Below are 22,758 nucleotides of genomic sequence, written 5' to 3'. Positions count from 1 at the left end.
CTAAGAACGGCTTACCTCCATCCTCTTTGGAACCCCTCTTCAGGTAGTTGAAGGCTGCTATCAAATCACCCCTCACTCTTATTTTCTGCAGACTAAATAAGACCAGTTCCCTCAGCCTCTCCTCATCAGTCATGTGCCTCAGCCCCATACTCATTTTTGTTGCTCTCCACTGGACTCTCTCCAATTTGTCCACATTATTTCTGTACTGGGGGGCCCAAAACTGGACACAGTACTCCAGATGTGGCTTCACCTGTGCCCAATAGAGGGGAATAATCACTTCCCTTGATCTTCTGGCAATGCTCACACTAATGCAGCCCAATATACCACTAGCCTTTTTGGCAACAAGGGCACACTGTTGACTCATATCCAGCTTCTCATCCACTGTAATCCCCAGTTCCTTTTCTGCAGAACTGCTGCTTAGCCAGTCAATCCCCATCCTGTAGCAGTGCATGGGATTCTTCCATCCTAAGTGCAGGACTCATCTTGGTTCAACTTGTTGAACCTCATCAGATTTCTTTTGTCCCATTTCTGGTTTTATGGATGGAGAATGGATAATGAAATATCTGTCAAAAGTGCCATGAAAATAGTTCTGCCAAATTCCTAGTGTAACACCGACAGATCCTGGTCGTGGCTAGGTGGGATCAAACCTGAGAACTCTGGAGCTAAATGCATGAGCCTCTCCTGCATGAGCCATATGGCTCTAGGCTGTAGAGAAAATTCATTAATCTCTCTCTCTAAGTGGTCACAGTGCCACTAGATGGGACAGAGCACTGCACCCAGGAGGTGTGTGGCTTATACTAGCTGTGCTCAAAATAATTTTCAATCAATAATGAACTATGTATGGAATAGCTTTCTGTTATGTTCTTGGGGGGAGGAGTAGTAGTCCCTTGAGTTTACTGGATCATCTTTTTACAAACCCTCCTACACATTGAAAAAAAGATTAGGGTGCTTTCTCTTTCTGGTTGACTTTTACCCCAGCCTCCGTACTTACGCATCTTCCCTTTCAGAGATTACTTTCAATTTTAAGGCTTCGAAAGAGGAAATATTTTGCTTGTAGAATATACCAGATTTTACCAAGGGTCAGGTGCTTTCAGGGAATTTCCCCAGGGGGTATACTCCCTCCGATATACTCTACAGGCATTTTGTATAAACAGATAATTAAATGCTACAGTCCCTCATCCCTCCTCTCTGCAAGCACATGCAATCCTGGTGTGTGAGATTTATCAGAAGTTAAAGAGGAAATTCTTTATAGAGCTTCATGTTAAAATATTGGGAGCTCATCACTGTTACATTTTACAGTGTTCAACCATTATAATAGGAGAGAATTAAGGTTGGCAACCAGTTTGTTCAGAATATTACTCCATTCACAGTCCAAACGTGCCATAAAAATGACAGCATATTGTGAAAATCTATACTACTAAAACAATGCCATGTTTGAAAATCTTTACCCTGTGCAAACCTACAACCAACTTACAGCCCAAGTGAAGGACAGTGATATTTTAAAAGGGGATCTACTCCCCCAACAACAAGATAAAAAATCAGTAATATGCTCAATGTTCTTCTCCATCATTTCTTTGGCTTTGCTTTACAACATCAACTACCTGAATTACTAGGCAGAAGTTAATAATCCATGTATTTAAAGGATCTTATTCCTCCCTTCCCTTTCTCCATAAAAATTTAGCTATATGGCCTCTGATTATAGATATATTTTCAAGTAATATTAACCAAATATCATCCAATGGGATTGATCAAAACCACAGTAAAAATAATCCACCCCTAAACTAGACCCAGACTCTGATTTTTAAAAAAAGAATCCTATGAGATGTTCTCTTCAAAGAAGCAGAATTATGAGGAAATAATTTTTCCTTCTTTAAAGATACTATCATCATAGGATTCTTACTCTTGGAGAGTAAGTATCTCAAAGGATATCTCCAGATAAAAAGCTGAATGAATTACCACCGCTGTACACAAAGCAAGAATGCCTAACGTAAAGTAACATGAAAATGTTTATTTTTTGTATAGCAAGAAGGGATAAGATACAGTACCCCCAAAAGAAAACAAAGAGATGTTAAAACAAGCATAGCCTCAAATGAACATTCTCAGAAAACAGATTTTTTTTTCCCCTGAATTTGTCCTCCTGAAATGAGAGAGATTCTGAGAAATAAACTCTTGGGGACATAGAGCTTCGACACCACATATCTGAAATGGGTTCTTCCATCACTAGTCACCCTACAGGGGCAAAGCTGGATTTGCTGGCAGATTTGAAATACCTCTTTCTGTAGCACATGGGGCTGCACAAATGAGGCCACAGAGCATTTGCCTAAACTTGGTCACTACTGTAGGTTTTTTCAAGGGAACATGATCTGAGCATAAATATTATAACCAAGAATTTTGGGCTGAGGACATATTTTGTAGTTATGTTTTCAGGTGAACAGTAACTTCTATCATGCTAATAAGTATATTTAAAACTAATTATATACCATTTTTACATTTCATAGATGGACTTTTTGATTTCCTAGGAAATTAAAATATCTGAACAGTATTCTGTCAGTAACAATTAAGAATGAAGACAGATATTGCAGTGAATAGACAGCATTATGTGAAGAATAACAGGAGGATACAACTTCACAGCTAAGCTAATTCCCATATCATACCCGCACACTTTAGGTGCTTGTTGGTTTTAGACAAATTTCCATGCATAATTTTACTGCTGAGGTATTTAAATGATTTTGTATGAAGTTAGTTTGCACAGTCTACTGTGCATTTAGAACTCTAAGGAATCGTTGGTATGCAGATTTAGACACAAACATTGTTTTATCACAAGCAACATTTTTCTGTAATATAAAAATAAAGTTAATGAGATGTAGACTTAATCTCCAAGTAAGTAAAATAAAAATAACTTCAGCAAATTAGAAATAGTCTGTAAAAAGCTAATTAGAAATTCAAGGCCAGATTCTCAGCTCAAGTCAATGAAGTTGCACCAGTTACACCAGCTGAGGGTCTATTCCTAAATCTTTCTCTTTCTGTCTCACCTCCTCCCCCACCTACCACTTTGATTGTGAATCAGAGTTTTATATGATATAGTCACACAAAAGGTTGACAAGTATAGTGTTTTCTGCTGTGGGTGGGAGGAGATTAAAGTGGAATCACCCAGGGAATATGGTGCATATGTACATTTTGAGTACTAATATTGTTGGGAAAAATTCTTCCCATCTGCCACATGCCAGCAGAAATGGGCAGTACAATTGTACAAGCATAGACAGGATTTGGGGTCCACATAGCATAAAATTTACATGTGGCATGGAACAAACTGAGCTCTGTGGCAGATATCTATGTGCCAGCACAGGAAGTAAGTGACAATGAGGCAAAAGGAGTAGTAGTGGGGCTGGAGGATGCATTGCTATGTGGATCAATGTTCCCTCTACTTTTTTACATCCATGTGCGGAATGAATTTTATGTTCACCAATATGGAGGTGATGTGTAGCGGGAGTAGGGTAGTGGGGTTCAGAATGTGGGAGCGGGCTGGGGGCTGGGGCAGAGGTTTGAGATGCAGGGGATGAGGGATCCCGTTGGAGGTGCAGGCTCTGGGATGGGGATGGGGATGAAGAATTTGGGGTATGGGAGGGGGCTAAGGGCTAAGGCAGAGGGTTGGGATGGGGGCTGTGGCTGGCGGGGTGGGCTCGGGGGTGGGTCCGGGGCTGAGGGGTTTGGGGTGCTGGCTGCCCGTGGGCTGCAGCAGGGAGAGAGGACTCTCCCTATCCCTCTCTTGCCACTGCAGCACGGGGCTTGGGGAGAGGCGCCTCTTCCCACCTGCACAGCCCTTGATAGTCTGCTGTGCAGCCGCACAGCTAAGAGGGAACTTTAGATATGGATCCTACAGTTCTTCCACCCATCACCGGTAGGAGGAGCCATGCAAGGTCTTAGCAGTTACTGCATCTTGAAGCACTCCAGAGTCCTTGATTGGGCCAAGGTACACTATTTAAGCCAGAAAGAGAGACAGGAAGTTGTCCGTGCAACTGAGTGAATTCCTAGGTGGCTGCTACCTTGGACCCTGCCTTCATGCTTGACACCTGAGCCCTACCTTCATGACTTGTCCCTGGTTCCTGCTTTCCTGACCTGTTCCTGATTCTTGCCTTCCTTCCTTGCTCCTGATCCCTGCCCTGGCCTCTGGCTCTGACTCTTGGCTTGACTCCCAACACTGGCTGTTGTTTCTCTGGTTGGGATTAGCATTGTGTGTCATTAGGAAATTGATGCCATTTGTCACCTGCCATCTAAACCAGCTGTCACTATTCACAAAAGGCCATTCACCTTCCAGCATGAAAACAATGCATCAGTCACAGCTCTTAAGAAAATACTTGCTGAAAATGAAGCACAAAGATAGTTCCTTCCAGGGATCTGGGGATCATCAGAATTCCACCCTAAGTAGCCTTACTAGAATGAGATACTGGTATGAAAATAAAAAGCCCTTGGAAACAACAACCAAAAGAAGTTACTGTATAACAAACACATACAGCATACATTCACAACTCACAAGGAATGCCACAAGCCTGAGCCTACAGAGGAATTGCATATTGAAACAGAGAATTTAAATTGGGCTGTCTGGGGAGTGAGAGCAGCTGTGGGATTGGGTTAGCATAGGGAGGGAACAAAGCAGCAGAAGCAGTTGGGGCAGTTGAAGAGTGGTGCTTGTTTAGGCTCCACTAGAGGTCAGTGACTGTTATTTTTCTCTGTGGGCAATGGAGGTTTCTCAGTCAGTATGAGGCAATCCCCTCAAAGCCAATTTCTGGGCTGTGCTCCACCATCTGAGAAACCTTACACTAGAAGTGACTGTGCAGTTGGCAGTGAGAAAGAAGAGGCAGTGGACTGCAGAACTTCCCACTGCAGGAGGAAGTTTAAGTGGTTGGATCACTGCTGCCTGATGACTGTCCCTAGGGTCGTTATAACTGTTTCATACCAGCTCCTGACACATTTCCATTCCTGATCTGATTGCTATCATGCAAACTGAAATTTGCAAAAGATTCTATCTTGTGGGTGGGCATGTGTAACATGGAGGTAAAATGTTTGCCATAGGAGGTGTGTTGCCCTTGGCACATGTATGTATAAGACAGGCTCCTAGACTGGGACATTTCAGTGCCTAAAAGCCCTGAGAGCTCTTCCCTTTCCTTTCTGAAGAACACTTGGAAACTCTCCATACCAGTCAGTGTGACTGTGTGTGTACAAGTGTGTATGAAAATAAGATGCAAAATCTGGCAGGTTTCATTGTGGTACATATGATGCAAACAGAAAGACTGAAGTTCTCAAAGCTTAAGGGTTAGTAATGTATTACTTAAAAGTTAGCTACACTCTGTGGAAGGGTGAGAAGTTTCCTGGCAGCAGGAATACTAGCAAATGTGAGCCACCAGTTTAGGGGTTGAAGGTCTTTCCTGTCAATAGCATGACAGTTCACTGGCAGCAAAGTATTCATATTTTGTCAGCTATTTGTTAGTAAAGCAATAGTTACAGCAGTCCTTAAAGAATAATAGTAGCATCTTCACACTGTCTCTGAGGGATTTCCTTGCTCAGCTGCTCATAATTTTTCCCTTGGCTCTCTTGCTCCTGCATAATAGATTTTTGAGTCTCTCCTGAGTGAACAGTAGAAACAGGTGCTTAGTATCTTCAAAGTAGCAGCAACAGCAGGATGACACTCCTAAGTTGTCTTGGGCAACAACAGTACTAGCAAGTAACAGAAAAGTGATTATGCAAACACAACAGCCTTTCCTTAAAGCTCCTACTAAGAGCTGCATTCACTTTACAGTCTGGTCTGATGTTGACTGACAGCTCCTCTGCTTTTAATACCACAGAACCTTCTCCAGGAGTGTGTCATTATTGCCTCTCTGACAGTCTCTGCTTGAACCTTTTCCCAGGCCTAACTGACAAATACATTAACATAGTAGTGTAAAAGCAGCAAAGAATCCTGTGGCACCTTATAGACTAACAGACGTTTTGGAGCATGAGCTTTCGTGGGTGAATACCCACTTCCTCAGATGCATGTAATGGAAATATCCAGGGGCAGGTATATATATGTGTGCTAGCAAGCAAGCTAGAGATAACGAGGTCAGTTCAATCAGGGAGGATGAGGCCCTGTTCTAGCAGTTGAGGTGTGAAAACCAAGAGAGGAGAAACTGGTTCTGTAATTGGCAAGCCATTCACAGTCTTTGTTCAATCCTGAGCTGATGGTGTCAAATTTGCAGATGAACTGAAGCTCAGCAGTTTCTCTTTGAAGTCTGGTCCTGAAAAGTCCTATGTCCTGATGTACATAGCAGAGGTCATGCCCCTCTGCTATGTACATCGGCCAAACTGGACAGTCTCTACGGAAAAGGATAAATGGACACAAATCAGACATTAGGAATGGCAATATACAAAAACCTGTAGGAGAGCACTTCAATCTCCCTGGCCACACTATAGCAGACCTTAAGGTGGCCATCCTGCAGCAAAAAAACTTCAGGACCAGACTTCAAAGAGAAACTGCTGAGCTTCAGTTCATCTGCAAATTTGACACCATCAGCTCAGGATTGAACAAAGACTGTGAATGGCTTGCCAATTACAGAACCAGTTTCTCCTCTCTTGGTTTTCACACCTCAACTGCTAGAACAGGGCCTCATCCTCCCTGATTGAACTGACCTCGTTATCTCTAGCTTGCTTGCTAGCACACATATATATACCTGCCCCTGGATATTTCCATTACATGCATCTGAGGAAGTGGGTATTCACCCACGAAAGCTCATGCTCCAAAACGTCTGTTAGTCTATAAGGTGCCACAGGATTCTTTGCTGCTTTTACAGATCCAGACTAACACGGCTACCCTCTGATACATAGTAGTGTAAATCTGTTAACCTTATTTCATGGGAGATGTTTATTACTTAGTGGTTTTGTAAAGGGCTTGATTGAATTATTCTCTGTTTTGATTTGAAGTGCAGGATGTTTATTCTTGTAACCTGTCTGTTTCTTTCACAGGTATTTTCCTAAATGGGATTTACAGCCGATGAAATCAGATGGTTTCTGTGCTGTAACTCAATGTCACTCTGATTTATTTGTTCAAAAAAATGCTGTGACAAATTATGAGTGCTGCTTCATTTATTTTAACCACTGCAGCACTGAAGAATTTACATACAAATTCAAATCTGTGAATATTCTTTATTTCATAAGAGGATTTTAAATGAATTCATATGTTACAATAACATTTTACAGACAGCCTGAAATTAAACCTCTACTGCACAATACTGTAATCCTGTTAAATATAATACCATGCTTTTCTGATTGCTGTTCAAAATAGTAACTCTGTGGATTTGTTTGTCTTTTCTTTCTGGTTTGCTTTTTTTTAGATATACCGGGCAGCCCACGTAACCAGTTCACATTCAGACCACTCCCACCCCCTCCACCACCACCACATGCATGCACCTGCAGCAGAAAACCACCTCCAACAGCAGATTCTCTCCAGAAAAGATCAATGACCACCCGCAGTCAGCCCAGTCCAGCTACTCAAACCCCTCCAACCAGTACGCAAGATTCTGTACATCTGCATAACAGCTGGGTCTTGAATAGTAATATACCATTGGAGACAAGGTATATATAAATGGAGTTTACTATTCTTAAGAGTTTAAAAAAAGGTGGGGTGGGTCTGAGGATGAGATGAGAAAATAATAGTAGTGAGAGAAAGAATTGCTTTGTAGTTCAGGACACACAAAGCTTTTTGATGTGAAGCCATGGTATCATAAGCATTATTGTTATCATCATCATGTTATTAGTTAACCTAGATCATTAAAGCTCAGAAAAGCACATTTTGAAAAGTGTTGTGGGGAGGTATAATTGAACTCCAAAGATGTAGATTTGTATGCACACATCTGTGCACTTATGCAGCCCCATCTTGTGTGAAAGGAGGCATTTTGCCTTAGAAGCATCAAAGAAACTCCGCATGGAGGCCACGCCTCAGGGAATCGCTGCACTCCATAAGATCTGAAAGCATTCAGCCTGCAGTCTTTGGCCTCCTGATAAACCAGAGGTGTGAAACAATCCCCTCGAAATTATCATTGTACATAAACATCCAGGATGTCTTCAGATATGTATAAGCAAAAGAAGGCCAAAATGGTGTGAAGTTTCAGAAATGATTATAGAATCAACATCACATTCAGTTGATGATCTGAGGCCTGATTATGAAAGCCTTACTGCCTCAAAAAACAAATATTGAAGTCAAGGATTGAGCTACGGATAATTTACTTGAATAATATAGTCTGCAAAATAATAATCTGAATAAAATATATTTCCAGTTCGGAAAGAATCTGTAATGTAGAGAGACAAATTCTGTCTCCTGAGGTGAATGCACGGCTATCCTTGACATTTTTGGCTGAAAGCTGTTATTGTAATCTGAATAGCTAATTTTATGGCCATTAATTAGAGCTGTGCCAACCATTCAAGTCCTGTCTAGTTATCATCCTGAAAGTTGGGCCATGTTACAGACCTTTTGAGTAAATTAATTACTGAGTTTTGCACAAGCTTCTCCTTCCCCACATGGAACATTGTGGGTCTGAACCTGAGTAGTCTTGGCTGGTGCTTCCATTTGGTTTTCAGGTTTGTTCAAAACACTAAGAATTGTTCAGTTTTCCCCACATGTACTGAAATTGATGAATTTCACATAAATCTAACACTCACTATTTAATATAATGAGTACTTCCACAAAAGCATTTTCCTTTCAAACATATATGTGAAATTATTTAACTATTATCTGAGGGAAAAATTTGGTCTTGCAATGAGATGAAATTGTTTTGGCTTGACTCAGAACAAAATATGCAACATACTTCTTAATATAATTTGATTGTACAATATACCAGTGTCACTTTGAATAATTTACTCCCTTCTGAGAAGGCGTGAATTGGAAATGAATGGAGGGGCTGATTTAATTTTGATCATTATTACTTTCTGAGTTAAGACTTCAGTATGTTATTTTCTTGAAAAATGAATGCCAGGAAAGGAATCTAGGGGTATGTCAACTCATCACATGAATGCACAACTTAAATTTTTGATCAGAAAATGACTATTTTAAAATTAATACATAATATGGTCCCTGTGAGATTTTTCTGATGCTTCCATTTCAAATTTACATTTAACCATGTTTGCCCAGATTTCACCCACATATGTCCTATAACCAGGCAAGATATCATTTTTAAATTATATGTGAAGGCCTTAGCAGAATTTCATAATGTAGGGTTTTATATAAAAGCCGAGGCCAGAAAAAGCATATTTGGTTTACTCTGAAATAATTCAAGAGTAATAAGTCGAGGAAAAACTGCAGAAAAGTATTGGAGCACATACCTCCAAAATATGTATATTTCAAGTACAAAGAACATGTACCAGTAACTTTCCAATCTGATTCCATTACTGTGTAGATAATAATTTTTAAAAATTCAAAATACAACAGATGGTTGGGATCAGAATTTCTGATTACATTATTTTCAGGATGAAAGATCTCCAGTGGTTTCTATGATGCAAGGATTGGTATTTTAACTAATATTTCACTGATATTATATTGCTTATTGGCCTGATCCAGTGCCTCATGAACACAATGGGAACTCTTCCATTGGCTTCAACAGGCACTGATCAGGTTTCATGTAGCCTTCATACATCATAATAGCTCATTGTTTCTTCTCCAGACTTCCCTATTTGGAGGCAGATCTTTGGTAGCTTAACTGTGCTCTCTTTTCAATCCCCATCATTTTCCAGGGCGGGGGCAAGTGGGCCAATTTGCCCCAGGCCCCCACGAGAGTTTTTCGGGGCCCCTAGAGCGGGGTCCTTCACTTGCTCCGGGGGTCCCGGAAAACTCTCGTGGGACCTGGGCCCCCGGAGCTGCTTCTGCTCCAGGTGTTCGGCGGCAGGGACCTCCTGCCACCAAAGACCCCAGGCCCCCCGAGTCCTCTGGGCGGCCCTGTCATTTTCAGTGATTTTCATTAATTTTACAGACTTAAATTGGCTATGAAACATTCCCATCAATGGTATTATACAGTCAAAGTGTAAATGATTGATTTGTTACTTTATGACAATGCCATGCTCTGTATTGAAGATTCATGATGGAGAACAACCTCTGGATTCCTTTTCCGTGAGTGGGAGAGTCTTGGTGCTTTCCACATTCAACACTCACAGGCCAAGGTGTTGGTAGTGGCTGTCTTTGTTGATTTCCAGTGTCTGCTGAGTCTGCAACCTCTTAGGAACCTCTTGGTGGCTATTTTCTTGGATTAATCTGGAATTATTTGGGGACAAAAATAATGTCCATGAATGAAGTTGTAAGTTATAGCTTCTGTGGTCACCAGTCAGAAAAGGCCTAGATCACACAACACAGCCTTAGAGAAAAGATTCTTTTTCCCCTTCCCCATGGAGTGATCAGATGGGACAAGAAAATGAAATAGTTAAATCTCCAGGTTCTCCCCCAACACACACACATACACTACAATTAAAAATAGTCTTAGAAAATACAAGAAATATGGCAATGGCAGCTGTATTTCAGTGCTAAATGTTTCTTGTATAATAGTACTCAAATCTACCTAATATGCATAAGCAGATTTTTTTAGAACATTAGCAATTGAATAGTAGATTTAGAAACATTAATTTATGCCCTAACTTAATAACTGGAGAAAAATCAGAATGCACATGTTCAGTACTTACATCCAATAATATCTCATGTTAATCCTTAAACCTCACCAGGGTTTGCACAGTCTAACTATAGCCATATAGATTTAGAAATTTTTTTCGTAGAGCAAAAGACTTCCGAGAACTAATCATGTGGCCTATAAATCCTGTTTGCTACAGATAATCAGACATAGAGCAAACTTCTCAGCCTACCCATAGTGGCAGATATGTAATATTTCACATTTACGTGAAGGAAAATTTAATAATTCTAAAAATATATTTACCATTTTGCGATTAGAAACATACTCTTTTGTAATTAGACTTTGAAGATCTAGACTGAATTGAAAAAGTCAGACCTAAAAGAGTGGGTAATGAAACAGTATATTTTAGAATTGTTTTTCTGTTGTAACACATTGTATTCATAATATCTTATATAACAAGGCAAAACAGAAATTATACTAATACTTGCTTCTGACTAAGGATAAATATAAATGAATTAATCCTCACTACATCCCCATCCAGGGATGAGTTGTCATCTCAGTTTCCTGGATGGATAGATTGAGGCACAGATAGATGAAGTGACTTGCCCAAGTTCACACAAGAAGTCTTTGGCAGAGCCAGAAATGGAGTTCAGATCTGCCAGGTCCCATCAGGGCTGCCTGGGGGACAAGTGGGGCAATTTGTCCCAGGCCTCGGGCCCCACAGGGGCCCCCACGAGAATATAGTATTCTATAGTATTGCAACTTTTTTTTATGGAACGGTCCCATACCTTAATAACAAGACTATCCCTTCTCCTATATTAATTAATGTGATAGAGAAATATTTTCCCCAACCGTGAGCCATTCTGGATTAAAATAAACTCAAAAGAAAAAAAAAGTCAAGTACACATAGGACATTTTAGTGGAGGAGGTATGAGAGAAGCTGCTGACAAAGAAATAGGAGGAAAAGGTTCCAGCAGGTTGGACTCCCAACTGACTGAGTTATAGCCATCCAAGAGAATGATATATGTGCATATATACAATTGCATAATATGTATTCACATACAGTACTGAGAACAACTTATTTACTATTAAAATGACTTATGAACATGCATTAATTTCATTGCAACACATAGATCATAATTTGTAAATATTTTCAACAAAAGACTGCAAAGATCTCGCATAACATAAAACACAGGTACCATTAATTCTCTTTTTTAGCGGCATAGTATTATTGGCCTCTTACATAATTGATTTTTCTCCTCCAGGATATAGTAAGCACAATCTATTGCCTATTCCCTTCCTTCCCTCTAAAATAATTATATTTTTCAGGATTCATAGATACTTTGCTCTAATCTTTCAAATCTTCTGATTTACAGTGCCATATATTGTCATTAACTTTGACAGCCCCATCTGAATTTGGCTTACTGCTTTTTACAGGGTACAGTTTAAACTCAGACAATGCAGTAAAGCATAGTTCCCCTCTCTTCTGTTCCCTCTTATATCAATATTATTGTATGTATTCCACTTCTTGCTGTGTTTTCCTTGTACTTCACTATGCCTTTATTTCAGTCAGCTCCAATGTAAGATGGAAAAATGGCATTTTAAAATGTTGTTTCTAAAGGTAATACTAATCTTAGTCCTTTTTCTGTTATGCTATGGTGCCCTTTTCAAGGATAAGTCAGATCAAGTTTTGGATGTGCTTATTTTGTGTACAACTTGGCACTTGTTTTTCCAAGAGACTAGATTCACAATAACTTTTTTAACTTTGATTTTCCCCCAAAGTGTTTATTTTCATTTCTGTATTTTGCACTAAAGTGTTTTACATGTTTGCTTATTCCTTCATTTTTTATTAACTTTCATTCTAGTTCCTCTAACCCATTTACCATGTTAGCAATAAGATGCTGAGTAGACTGAAATCTACTTCAATGTACTGTCTATGCCCAAGGTACTGTGGCAAAGAAAACTTCATTTAAGTAGCCTTGGCATCCTGGTAACAACCCCTCTAAAGAGGGCATTGAGGTATCAGGCAGTGAACCTGAGATTCAGTTATCATTAATTCATATACGTAACTTTAAAATGTTAGGAAAATAGGGGAGACCCTGGGGGTTCAAATCACCTGTGATTTTTAGCTATTGTCTAATTAGCAATACATCTAAGCAATAAAGTTTGGATTTGGTTCTAAACTCTCCAAACATGGGGATTCTTTGAGCAGAGGGTTGGACTAGATGACCACCTGATCCCTACTCTTCCATCTCTAATCTTCTATGATTCTATGTTAGGCTCTAATGCTTGTCTGCATGGAGAGACCTAGTGCATGGCAGATAAGATGTGAATCTGCAGCGAACTGGTCTGCCATGCACTAAGTCACCATGTGGACCCTGCTACTGTGCACTAAAAATTTTCAAGCAAGGTCCACATGGTGACTTAGTATGCTGCAAGCTAGCGCACTGTAGATTTACACTCTAACTTGCTGTGCTCTAACTGACCATGAGGTCAAGCCCCATCTCTATAATGTTCATAATAGACAGAACCAATGCTCAAAAACATTGTAGGATCCATGCATTTCTGTTTTTCTAAGGATACCATCTTGTTTATGATGTAGTCTAGTTATGCTGGAAATCTTATGACTATCACTTACCAGGATGTTTTTCAATTATGATTATATTGCCACCTTCTTATTTAAGCATATATATAAACAAACAGAATTTTCCCTAATCAGAGGAGCACGTATGGTGCCTTCTAAACCCCAGAAAGCTGTCTGTGATCTCGGTGGCCAGGTTAAGATGGACTAGTGTTCAAGGCTGAAATCAAGAAATCTCTGCTTCATGCTTGAAAGTTGCAGAACTGTTAGGGAGACGAAAACTTAGTGTGCCTTTTTATCCTTGATCACTGGATGTGAGCAGAGTATGGATCCTGCCCCTGATAGCCAGTGAGATGGTCCCAAAATAAAAGGGTTGCTTTTGTCATCTCCCCAGTCTACGCTGATTGTTGCTCCAGGAGGAAAGAATCTAGTTTGTTGAAGTCCCATTATCACTGTTTGCCTGGGTTCTGTTCTTGAGTTCTGCCAAGATAGTAACAATTTTAAAAACTCTTCTGTGGCTGACTGGCTGTCATGCAGACAGGGTAGAACCACTTCTTTCGAACACTGGGGAATCCACTGTTGGCTGAGTTCTCCATCAACATTGCTATGAGTTTTATTAGGTGGAACCACCACTGACCTTGTAAGTAAAGGAACAGGTTTGGATGGTTGCATAAGGTGAAAATAAAAATTACAGAGCCTTCTCCAGGGCAAGTGAAGCAGCCTATATGGGAGCTGTAGAGTACTCATGAATCAGCAGATAGGGAAACAATTACCATCTAGACAATATCCTTAGTTAATAAATTATTTGTAAAAGAAGCCTACTTTTAAGTTAATTTTAACTTACTCTTTATTATTCTGAAAATAAATGTAGAGTGATTTTATTTCTTATGAGCTTTCTTTTAAGCCATATTGTTCAATCTGTTACTGTGACATGTCTCTTGTATTTTGTCATTTTCTATCTAATTAAACAATAAATCTAACCTCCCTAGAGATCATATTTAAAAGAAAAGTAATAACAAGGGTTAGAAACTCATTCTGAACGTCCCATGTATTGTCGCTATGCAGAAGATAGGATCTGAACAATTCAAATTTCTGAATTGTTAAAAAAATGTGAGGCTGTAAATTTGACCCTGAACTTAAAATAAAATAGCTTTAAATACAATCCTCAATTTAGCAATGCAGGAACAAATCTTGTATTATGGAAATAAAAATATAAACATTTGTCATCTACAATGAGATGCAATTTTAATGTCTCCCGCTATGGCACTTGAGGTTCCTTCTTCTCTTGAATAATTTAAAATCCAGTCACTATGGATGAAAACACTTTAAATTGTTCATATTCCCCACAGCATTTTTTCTTTGGGAGAGGGTCAAGTTGCAGCTCCACGGGAACCGCGTGATAAATATTTTGGATGCATAGGTATTTCAATCCTGTCTGAATCTATCATCGTATTCTAGGTTATGTCCCCTCATTAATTCATTTAATATAATGTGTATAAAGTCAGAAACCAGGGTAAAAATAGGCAGTTTTTGTATAATAGCTAGTGGCCCAGTAGGCCTGGCAGCCTTCCATAAAGCATGACAATCTAAAATAAAAACAAACAAAATGAATGTTATTTTAGAAGGGAAAAGAGTGATGCCAAATTAAATGCAGAGGGTTTGAATTGGTTTGGAGAACAGGAGCATCACGCATAAAGGCTCATAGTATAGATAGGCAAAATTTCCTATGTCTACACTGTATGATATAGCTTGGGGCAGTAGGATGTTTGGAAGTCATTTCCAGAAAATATGTAGCCCCTTGAAATATTTGAAAGTAAAATACTATTTAGCTACATGCTGTGGTGTATCGCTTGCAAGCATAGTTATCTGGAAGTGATATTTGCAACAGTTACATTGCAGCATGGCCGTTGGCTGCACCTTTTGAGTATGTGAATATTTGGGGACATATCTAGGAATATTTTGGACTTGGCCCCTCTCAAGTATTAGTGGATTCTAACTAAGATAAATGGTTACAATTTTCATTTATTTACAAACTGAACAACAGTTGTATAGCTTATAAGGCAGAGATTTTAATAGCCTATTCCAACTCTTGTTGAAGTCAATAGAAAAACTGCTATTGATTTCAGTGTGAGGGTTAGATCAGGGCTTAAATCAAGTGGTGAAAATAGGGTGGCTTAGGGTATGTCTACACTGGCAAGTTTCTGCACAACAAGTATACCACTTTTATTAAATCACTGGAATTAAATGCTGTTGCATGTCCACACTGTGCTCCTTGTGATGGTGGAATGCATCCACATTAGCACTCTTGCAACAGCAAAGAGAGTTGTGCATTGTGGTAGCTATCCCACTGTGCAATTGGGTGCTTTGGGAAGGGTTTGCAGTGCCTCATGGGGCAGGCACAGTGTCACATGATGCAGGTTTCCCTGTCCCATTGTTCCATGGGCATCCTGCTACATTGCCAGCTGCTTTTCAATTGAAGCGGGGGAGGTGGCAGAGTAATGGCCCACTCCAGCTACTTTTGAAGCCAGTCGAATCACTTGTATTAACTTTAATGGTAATTGAATCGGTCTCTTGGTCGGTGACAGACCTGGGATTAGAACTCAGAAGTTCTTGACCGCCAGTCTCATGCTGACTTTACTATGTCATATAGGCAAATGCAGTCTTTTGATGTAAGCGGGCAAAGGAATAAATTAATCTCTCTAGAAGTGAAGATTAAAAACATGGAATATGAAAAAATTGAAATTCCAGCTTCTAGATAGTTATGATTTTCCCACTCCTTACCAGTTAGTGATCAATCTAATTACAATATAAGCATTACAATATACTCAATTAGAAGCATAACACAAAGGCCTTGCTAAATTGAAAATCTTCACACCCTGCTAAAAAGTTACAATAGTTTTACTCAATATATAGATACAGTATGCAACATTTTCAAAGTGGCCCTTGCCTCAACTCTGCTTATTTAAACTACATTTTTGGGCAGCAAAGTTTAGATTCTTACATTTGGCATGATCAAAACATCTAACTAATGCAGACATGGAAACAATGAGACACAGACATCATAGTATGGTTGAATTTGGAGGCTGAAACTTCATTAAAACTATTAACCAATGGGGAATCACTTACCAGACCACTTTCAGGGCTTTCCAGTGCAGATTTCAACTGGGCAGCAATGGCTCCGAGTTCTACATACCTGAGGGGTGTAGTTCTGTGCTTGAGGCCTGTGTCAAGCAGTCCATAGGGTTACTGGGAACTCCCACTGCATTCTTTTTTAAACCATCCATTACACTGAGACCTGCCAATATTATGATGAATGTAATATATAAACCACAGAAAATCATTTTAGAATAGAATCACATAAGCTGCTTTAACAGTGGTAATATATTGCCAGATACCATTATAATAAAACACACACTGATATTTTCAAGACTGACTTCAACTGTCTCCTATGTGGCTTTTGTCTTGGCTGCTTCTTCACTGTATGGCCAATAAAGACTATAAATTAGACTTTGATTTAATATTGTATTTCTGACACTGCCCTTATTAGAGCCTATTCTTGATTGATTTTGGTTCTTTGTCCTGCATTTATATAATTGTTGTCCCAGATTTCTTCATCAGAGTCTTGAGGTGCGGTCACAAGGTTAACAGAAAAAGCTTGCATAGGCTGTCAGAAATTCAAACACATGAATCAGAAGCACATTGCTCTTTGTTGTATTTTATAATACAACGATAAATGAGTAACACAGAAAACTCTTTACGCATCCTATCATATCCACAGGTTTACAGGGCTAATTTTTCAAAGAATATGTAAAGTAAAGATAAATATAAAAGGAAACATTTTTATAAGAGCAATTTAAGAGACCAGTCCAATTTGAAATGCCTATGTTTTGCATGCAGGTGTGTTCCTAATAGATTATACAATTGCATCATGGACATTTAAAAATTGTCTCACTTGTGTATGTAAAAATAATATCAGATTAAGTGACAAATTAGAGAAAACTTTGCATGACCACTTGTTCCTTTCCCCTTCATCCATATGCATTCTTGCTCCAGCAGAATTTGTGCATAAGAAGACAGAATGGGGAACAATGCTGCAATGGATATAATTCAGGGTAGCATCTGGCCCTGTGCTTTTAAAAAATGAGTCATATCCCATTGTATTTGTTTTTTTGTAAAAGAGTGTGTCATGTTTTTGCTATAGTTTAGGTTTGTTGTTGGTACATGGTATAGCACCACTTGTTGGGGGTAGAGACGTGCTTTACAAGCCAGGAGCTGTATTCTGGGTAGCCTCTCTACAAGGACTGGCCAGAATATTATTGAAGAGTACGATCCGTGCTTCATCTTTGTGCCCTTGCATGAGGTGGGTGTCTGAAAAAGGGTAGGTAACTATATCTACATCTATACTTGGAGCTCAGGGTGTGATTCCCAGCTCGCATAGACATAGTCATGATTGCTATCATCAAGTTAGCATGCTAAAAATAGTAGCATGGCCACAGTATATTTGTGCCACAATACAAAGTGGTTTTGTGATATAGACAAATGTCTGTTGGGAACTAATATGGCAGCAAATCCATTTTTACTGGTGATTTATTGTAAAGCCAGGTGTATTTCAACTATATTTTGTTTAGGTTCTTGTACTGCTCCTATAACAGTGATATCTGGAAACCGCAACGGTAATCTAAATTCAGATTTCTAGAATTAAATTATTCAAATTATGCCCAAAACTTCAAAGGTTATGTCTGCACTGCAGGCTAGGGGTGTGATTCCCAGCTTATGTAGACGTACTTGGGCTAGCTCTCATCGAGTTAGCATGACAGAAATAGAAGTATAGCCATGGTAGCATGGGCTGGCCCCTTCACCCAAGTACATACCCACGGGATTCAAGTGTGTTTGCTCTAGGGATAGATAGTCCATGCCTCTGCTCACAGCTGCCTGTGCCACAGCAGCTATACTGTTTGCTGAGTGTGGCAGCTCGATAAGATCTAGCATGAGTATGTCTACACGAGCTGGGAATCACACCCCTACCTGCAAGTATAGACGCAACCAGTGAGCCCATGGCTCTGCCTTTAATCCATGCTAACCAGAACAGAAGGGCAAGTGTACTGGAACCTCTCCAAATCTGCTGTAGCTGCCACTCTAATGTGTGCTTTAGGGGAACCTGAAGAAGGTATTCTGACAGTGTCAGGGAGAAGTCCGCCTTGTAAGCTCAGCAGCTGTGCACCCCACATCCCCTTCACCACTCTTGGTGGCACTTAGCTCTGAATTACTATGACAACCATGGTTACATTTGGGGATGAGTGAGTTGAAAATGAATTGAAATGCTTAGGTGACCAAACCCAGGACTTCCCAGATGTGTTGTTATTCAGACATTCAGTAGTTTGTTTTGCTACTGAAAGTATGTGCAAGTGCACTTGTGTGCCCATTTAATTATGTACTTGACTTTTATATTTCATATGCGCAACACAGACTAATCTTTGGACATCTTAGTGCAAGGTTTCTCTTGCTTTCCTATTTTCTGTAGCTTTATTAGTGGAATGTTTTCAACTCTGTCCTTTTACCGTGTGTTTTTCTCTTACAAAAATTAGTCATTTTAATGGAAATGAGAATGTATTAAATAGACAAATGAACATAGAGACTTTCAGACCTGGAGATTTCAGCCTAGGACTGAGGGTAAGTAGTTAACTGCCAGCCCCAGTGTTTACATCTGGAAGTGATTCAATGTCCTTTACTGAATCCCAGGCCATTGCTGGGAAAACAAAGTCAGAAAGAAACTTTCTCAACAGGTTAGATATGAAAAAGGGGGAGTTATGTGTTGTTAAGTTGGTTACTGTAGCAGTATTTTATTAATATCTTAAGGGTAATTATTATTGGATTACTCTGTATGGGTCTCCAATAACATTGCCAAAATATAATATGATACTATTGTTTGCTTTAATTGTTTTGAATTTTCACTGGTATTTTTGTTTCAAGAGCATGAAGTGAAATTTGCATGCAAAATGTTGATCAGTGCCTCATTGTGCAGGATGCTGTAAAGCTTTTAGGGGCAAACATAGTCCTATCCCAAAGAGCTAAGATGAGTAACATATAAAATTAGTGGAAGAGGGAGATAGTCATATGTATTTATGTGTATCTGATTTTAATATCAATATAAATGTTTGCTTCTGTAGTGTTGGAATTGCATAAATGTAGCCTTTCCCTAACTGTCTTTGACATTGGTTTAGATTCAAAACCAGAAGGATATTAAAACCTCTCAAGAGTTTGCCAGATTATTGGCAATGTCAAATCAGACACCAAACCCTACCCTTGATTTTCCACACATCCAGACTCTGATCCCTAACCTGAACCTAATTCAGACAGTCATCTCTAAAGTAATACGAGGAATATTTTCATTCATCTGAAAATCTCTACTATATCCCATAAGAGACAAGCTTTAAAACAGAACTCCTACCCCAATGTCTCTTCCAATATCATAAAGAATATCATTTTAAGGAAAGGAGTGTCCTTCATTATGGTCCCCTGAAATGAATTATGGATATCAGGGCCAGTCTTAGGTTTTGCAAGCCTCTATAAGAAATAATATCTGAAATACGCAGCTCCCTCCTCACTTATATCCACATACCCCATTCATCTCTGTATACTCACAACATTCCAATACCCACCTCTTGCCTATGAGCATCACCCCCACCCCATGCTGTGGCAAATCTCCCCACCACATTTATGAAGCCGAGTGACTCCTTAAACAAAGCATACATTCAAGAGATAAAATAAAAGTGTACATTTCAGGGCAGGGATTGGCAGTTACAAAATTCTGTCTGTTTTGGGCCACTGGCACAAGAGTCAGATGGGACCAAGAAAGGGATTCAAGCATTGTGCTTTGCCTGGCAGTCACATTTGTACCTGAGGTACAGTAACATATAGAGGTTGTGCAGGACTTCTAATACTACTGCAGGTAAGCCCCCCAAAAGCATGTACAAGAACATCATAATAATAGATGTGTAAATCCCATTAACTGCTTTTCCTTATCATTTTTCATTAACTCACGGTGCATTTTTGGTTGGTACTTCACCCTCCTTGATTTATGTGCAGTTCTGCTGTGGCGTGAACCTGAGGCTGAGAAATGTTAGTTGAGTGCAAGAAAAGTTAGATGGGCCACAGGAAATTGTTTCATTTGCTACAGGGGGAAAAAGTTTTCGAAGTTCATGTTCTATACAGTGAAATAATTACTGAGCAGTGACTATCTTCCTTTGTTTCTTGGAATTATCAGTGTAATATTATTAAATGATTTATATCTCACAAACAGATTATGTCTTGTATTGCATTTTTGAGTGAGAGAACACGATCTCTGTTTTATAGTTTTTTTGACACTTTTGCATGACCATTTAAAACTTTCCTATTTACTATCAGATGGTTCCATTAGTCATGCTTATACTTTTTCTCAATTTCCGTACATTCTGAGTCTTAAAAATGTCTTGCCTTTACTATTAGAAGGTGATACATACCAAGCTGTATTTACATATAAAGCCCTCAACTACAGTTGTTAACATTTTTCTCTGTACATAGAGCCCAATTTTATAGAATTGATAGCAACATTTTAGTATATCCTAAAGTCCTTTGGGGGAAGCAGTGTACTTAGACAGATGAGTAATCATCTAAGTTTATGAGACCATAGATACGGTCTGGTATTGCAAATTTGTCTTTATACTTCCGCTGTTTTTCAGATAATCTGAAAACGTGTTTATGCACTCGTTATACTCCCCCCAAAATGGAAGGCATAAACTGTTACAATTTGTAACATTTTCTTGATAGTACATCATTGGTAGATCACTTTTAAGGTAGCATTACATCCTAATCTTAGTTGTATGATAATAAACTAGAAATACATAAACTCTCCTAACTGCAAAAATAGACCTCTATCTATCTTAAGGGATGTGAGTTGAATTTAGCTCAAATGTACTTTAATTCAAATACTGTTCTTGTATTAATACAAAATATATTCTGTACATTGAAATATTTTACCATCGAGCTATGAACCAACATTTTAAAATCCTTTTATAAGAGAATGAAATTATGCTGGCTATTGATTACTAGACCATTAGAGCCTTAATAATAGCTTTCAGTTCAGCATTTCCTTGCCTTTGCCTCTGATCTTTTTGAACTATGTACCATATAGAGCAATCAATATTGCATATATTAGACCATTTACATTAACTCTCAAAAATCCAATAGGTCTCCATTTTTAAAGAAAATAACAATTTCGTCTCATTGTGTCCAAAAAGTGTAAACCAATTAAAGAAATATTGACTTGGGAAAACAAACAAGAATTTATTATATCCTTTTTCCTTATTTCACATTGTGGTCCCGATCCTGCTCCCATAGAAGTGAGTGGGAGTTTTGCTGGCCCTCGGCTGTGGAATTCCCTTCCACCAGAAATCAGGATGACCACGTATCTTGCCACCTACCAAGCGAAAAGTAAGACCCACATCTTTGAAAAAAGCCTTTTCACCATAACAACCTAAAAGAATGGCCTGGAATCATTACCCTAAAGATAAGGGAAAGAAATATTCCACCCAAAATAATTATGCACAGTCTAATATGAGGGAAGGAGAAGAATATAGTCCTACAGATGGTTCGATGTCTTATGTAATGTTATTGGTACCCAGAGACTACAGTGGTGTGATGCCTATGTAGGCAAATGCAGGATCCCATAAGTAAGGCTCCTACTATAGACCAAAACAAATTTCCTGATACATTGCTGAGGGATCCAATCCAAAGCCAGATGAAATCTTTTCATTGACTTCAGTGGGTCTTGGATGAGACCCTTGATAAAAAGCTAAGTCTTAATTTTAACTTGAAATACCTAAACAGACCATTAAAAATAATATACTAAATGTAGGAATGGAGCTATTCAAGTTTTCTCTGACATGACTAGCAAAGTGTTAAGTCCTAAAATATATGTGCTGTTTTCTGTGAAATGTAAACCGTAAAAATATGGATAAATTCTCTTTGAGTGATGTACAACATTCTTTAATCTACACAAATCAGTATATTATTGTATTCAGTATATTCAGAGAATTACTATCTATTAAGTAAGGCGGTGCATAAAGGCCAAACTCAAAATATTTATTATGAAATTATATGCACAACATATTGTGAAATATCAGTGCATAATAAAGAAATCCTAAATGTGTGTGAATAGGCTGAGCAGAAAAGTAACATGAGATGCTCGTATGTAAGCACCAAATTCTGTAATCCTTATTCATGTTAAACAGTGCCTATGCATGTGAGTAATCCCACTAAAGGACTTGCATGAGTAAATCTACTCAATATAAGTAAGGGTTTCAGAATCTGGCTTTGTGGGTCATCAAAAGGTCCCCCAATGTGGATGACAAAAAAATTTAATGTGAGAATTTATATTCTGATTTAGTTACTCTTCTATAGAAGAGATTTGAGTACAAAGGCCTTTAAAAAGGTAAACTATTCTACCCTTTATTTTATATGATCTAGCATCTTTGAGAACTGAAACCTTTTCTTTAAAATCCTACA

At 38.9% G+C, this 22,758-nt stretch overlaps 1 protein-coding gene across 11 annotated transcripts in view; it reads left to right on the top strand.

Moving 5' to 3' along the window:
* TENM1 (teneurin transmembrane protein 1) overlaps positions 1 to 22,758 on the top strand; it is a 1,412,425-nt gene that overhangs the window by 1,182,661 nt on the left and 207,006 nt on the right. For 9 of the 11 annotated variants that reach the window (XM_050964457.1, XM_050964453.1, XM_050964458.1 and 6 more), the window contains 2 exons: positions 7,362 to 7,602; positions 21,592 to 21,684. In XM_050964457.1, the coding sequence (XP_050820414.1) occupies positions 7,362 to 7,602; positions 21,592 to 21,684 (334 nt within the window). The remainder of the gene's footprint in view (positions 1 to 7,361; positions 7,603 to 21,591; positions 21,685 to 22,758) is intronic. The other 2 variants (XM_050964456.1, XM_050964455.1) reach the window with 1 other exon arrangement.

Source organism: Gopherus flavomarginatus, chromosome 8 (assembly GCF_025201925.1).
Source record: "Gopherus flavomarginatus isolate rGopFla2 chromosome 8, rGopFla2.mat.asm, whole genome shotgun sequence".
Lineage (NCBI taxonomy): Eukaryota > Metazoa > Chordata > Testudines > Testudinidae > Gopherus > Gopherus flavomarginatus.
Note: the sequence above shows the minus strand (reverse complement) of the source record. Positions and strands in the feature narration are given on the sequence as shown.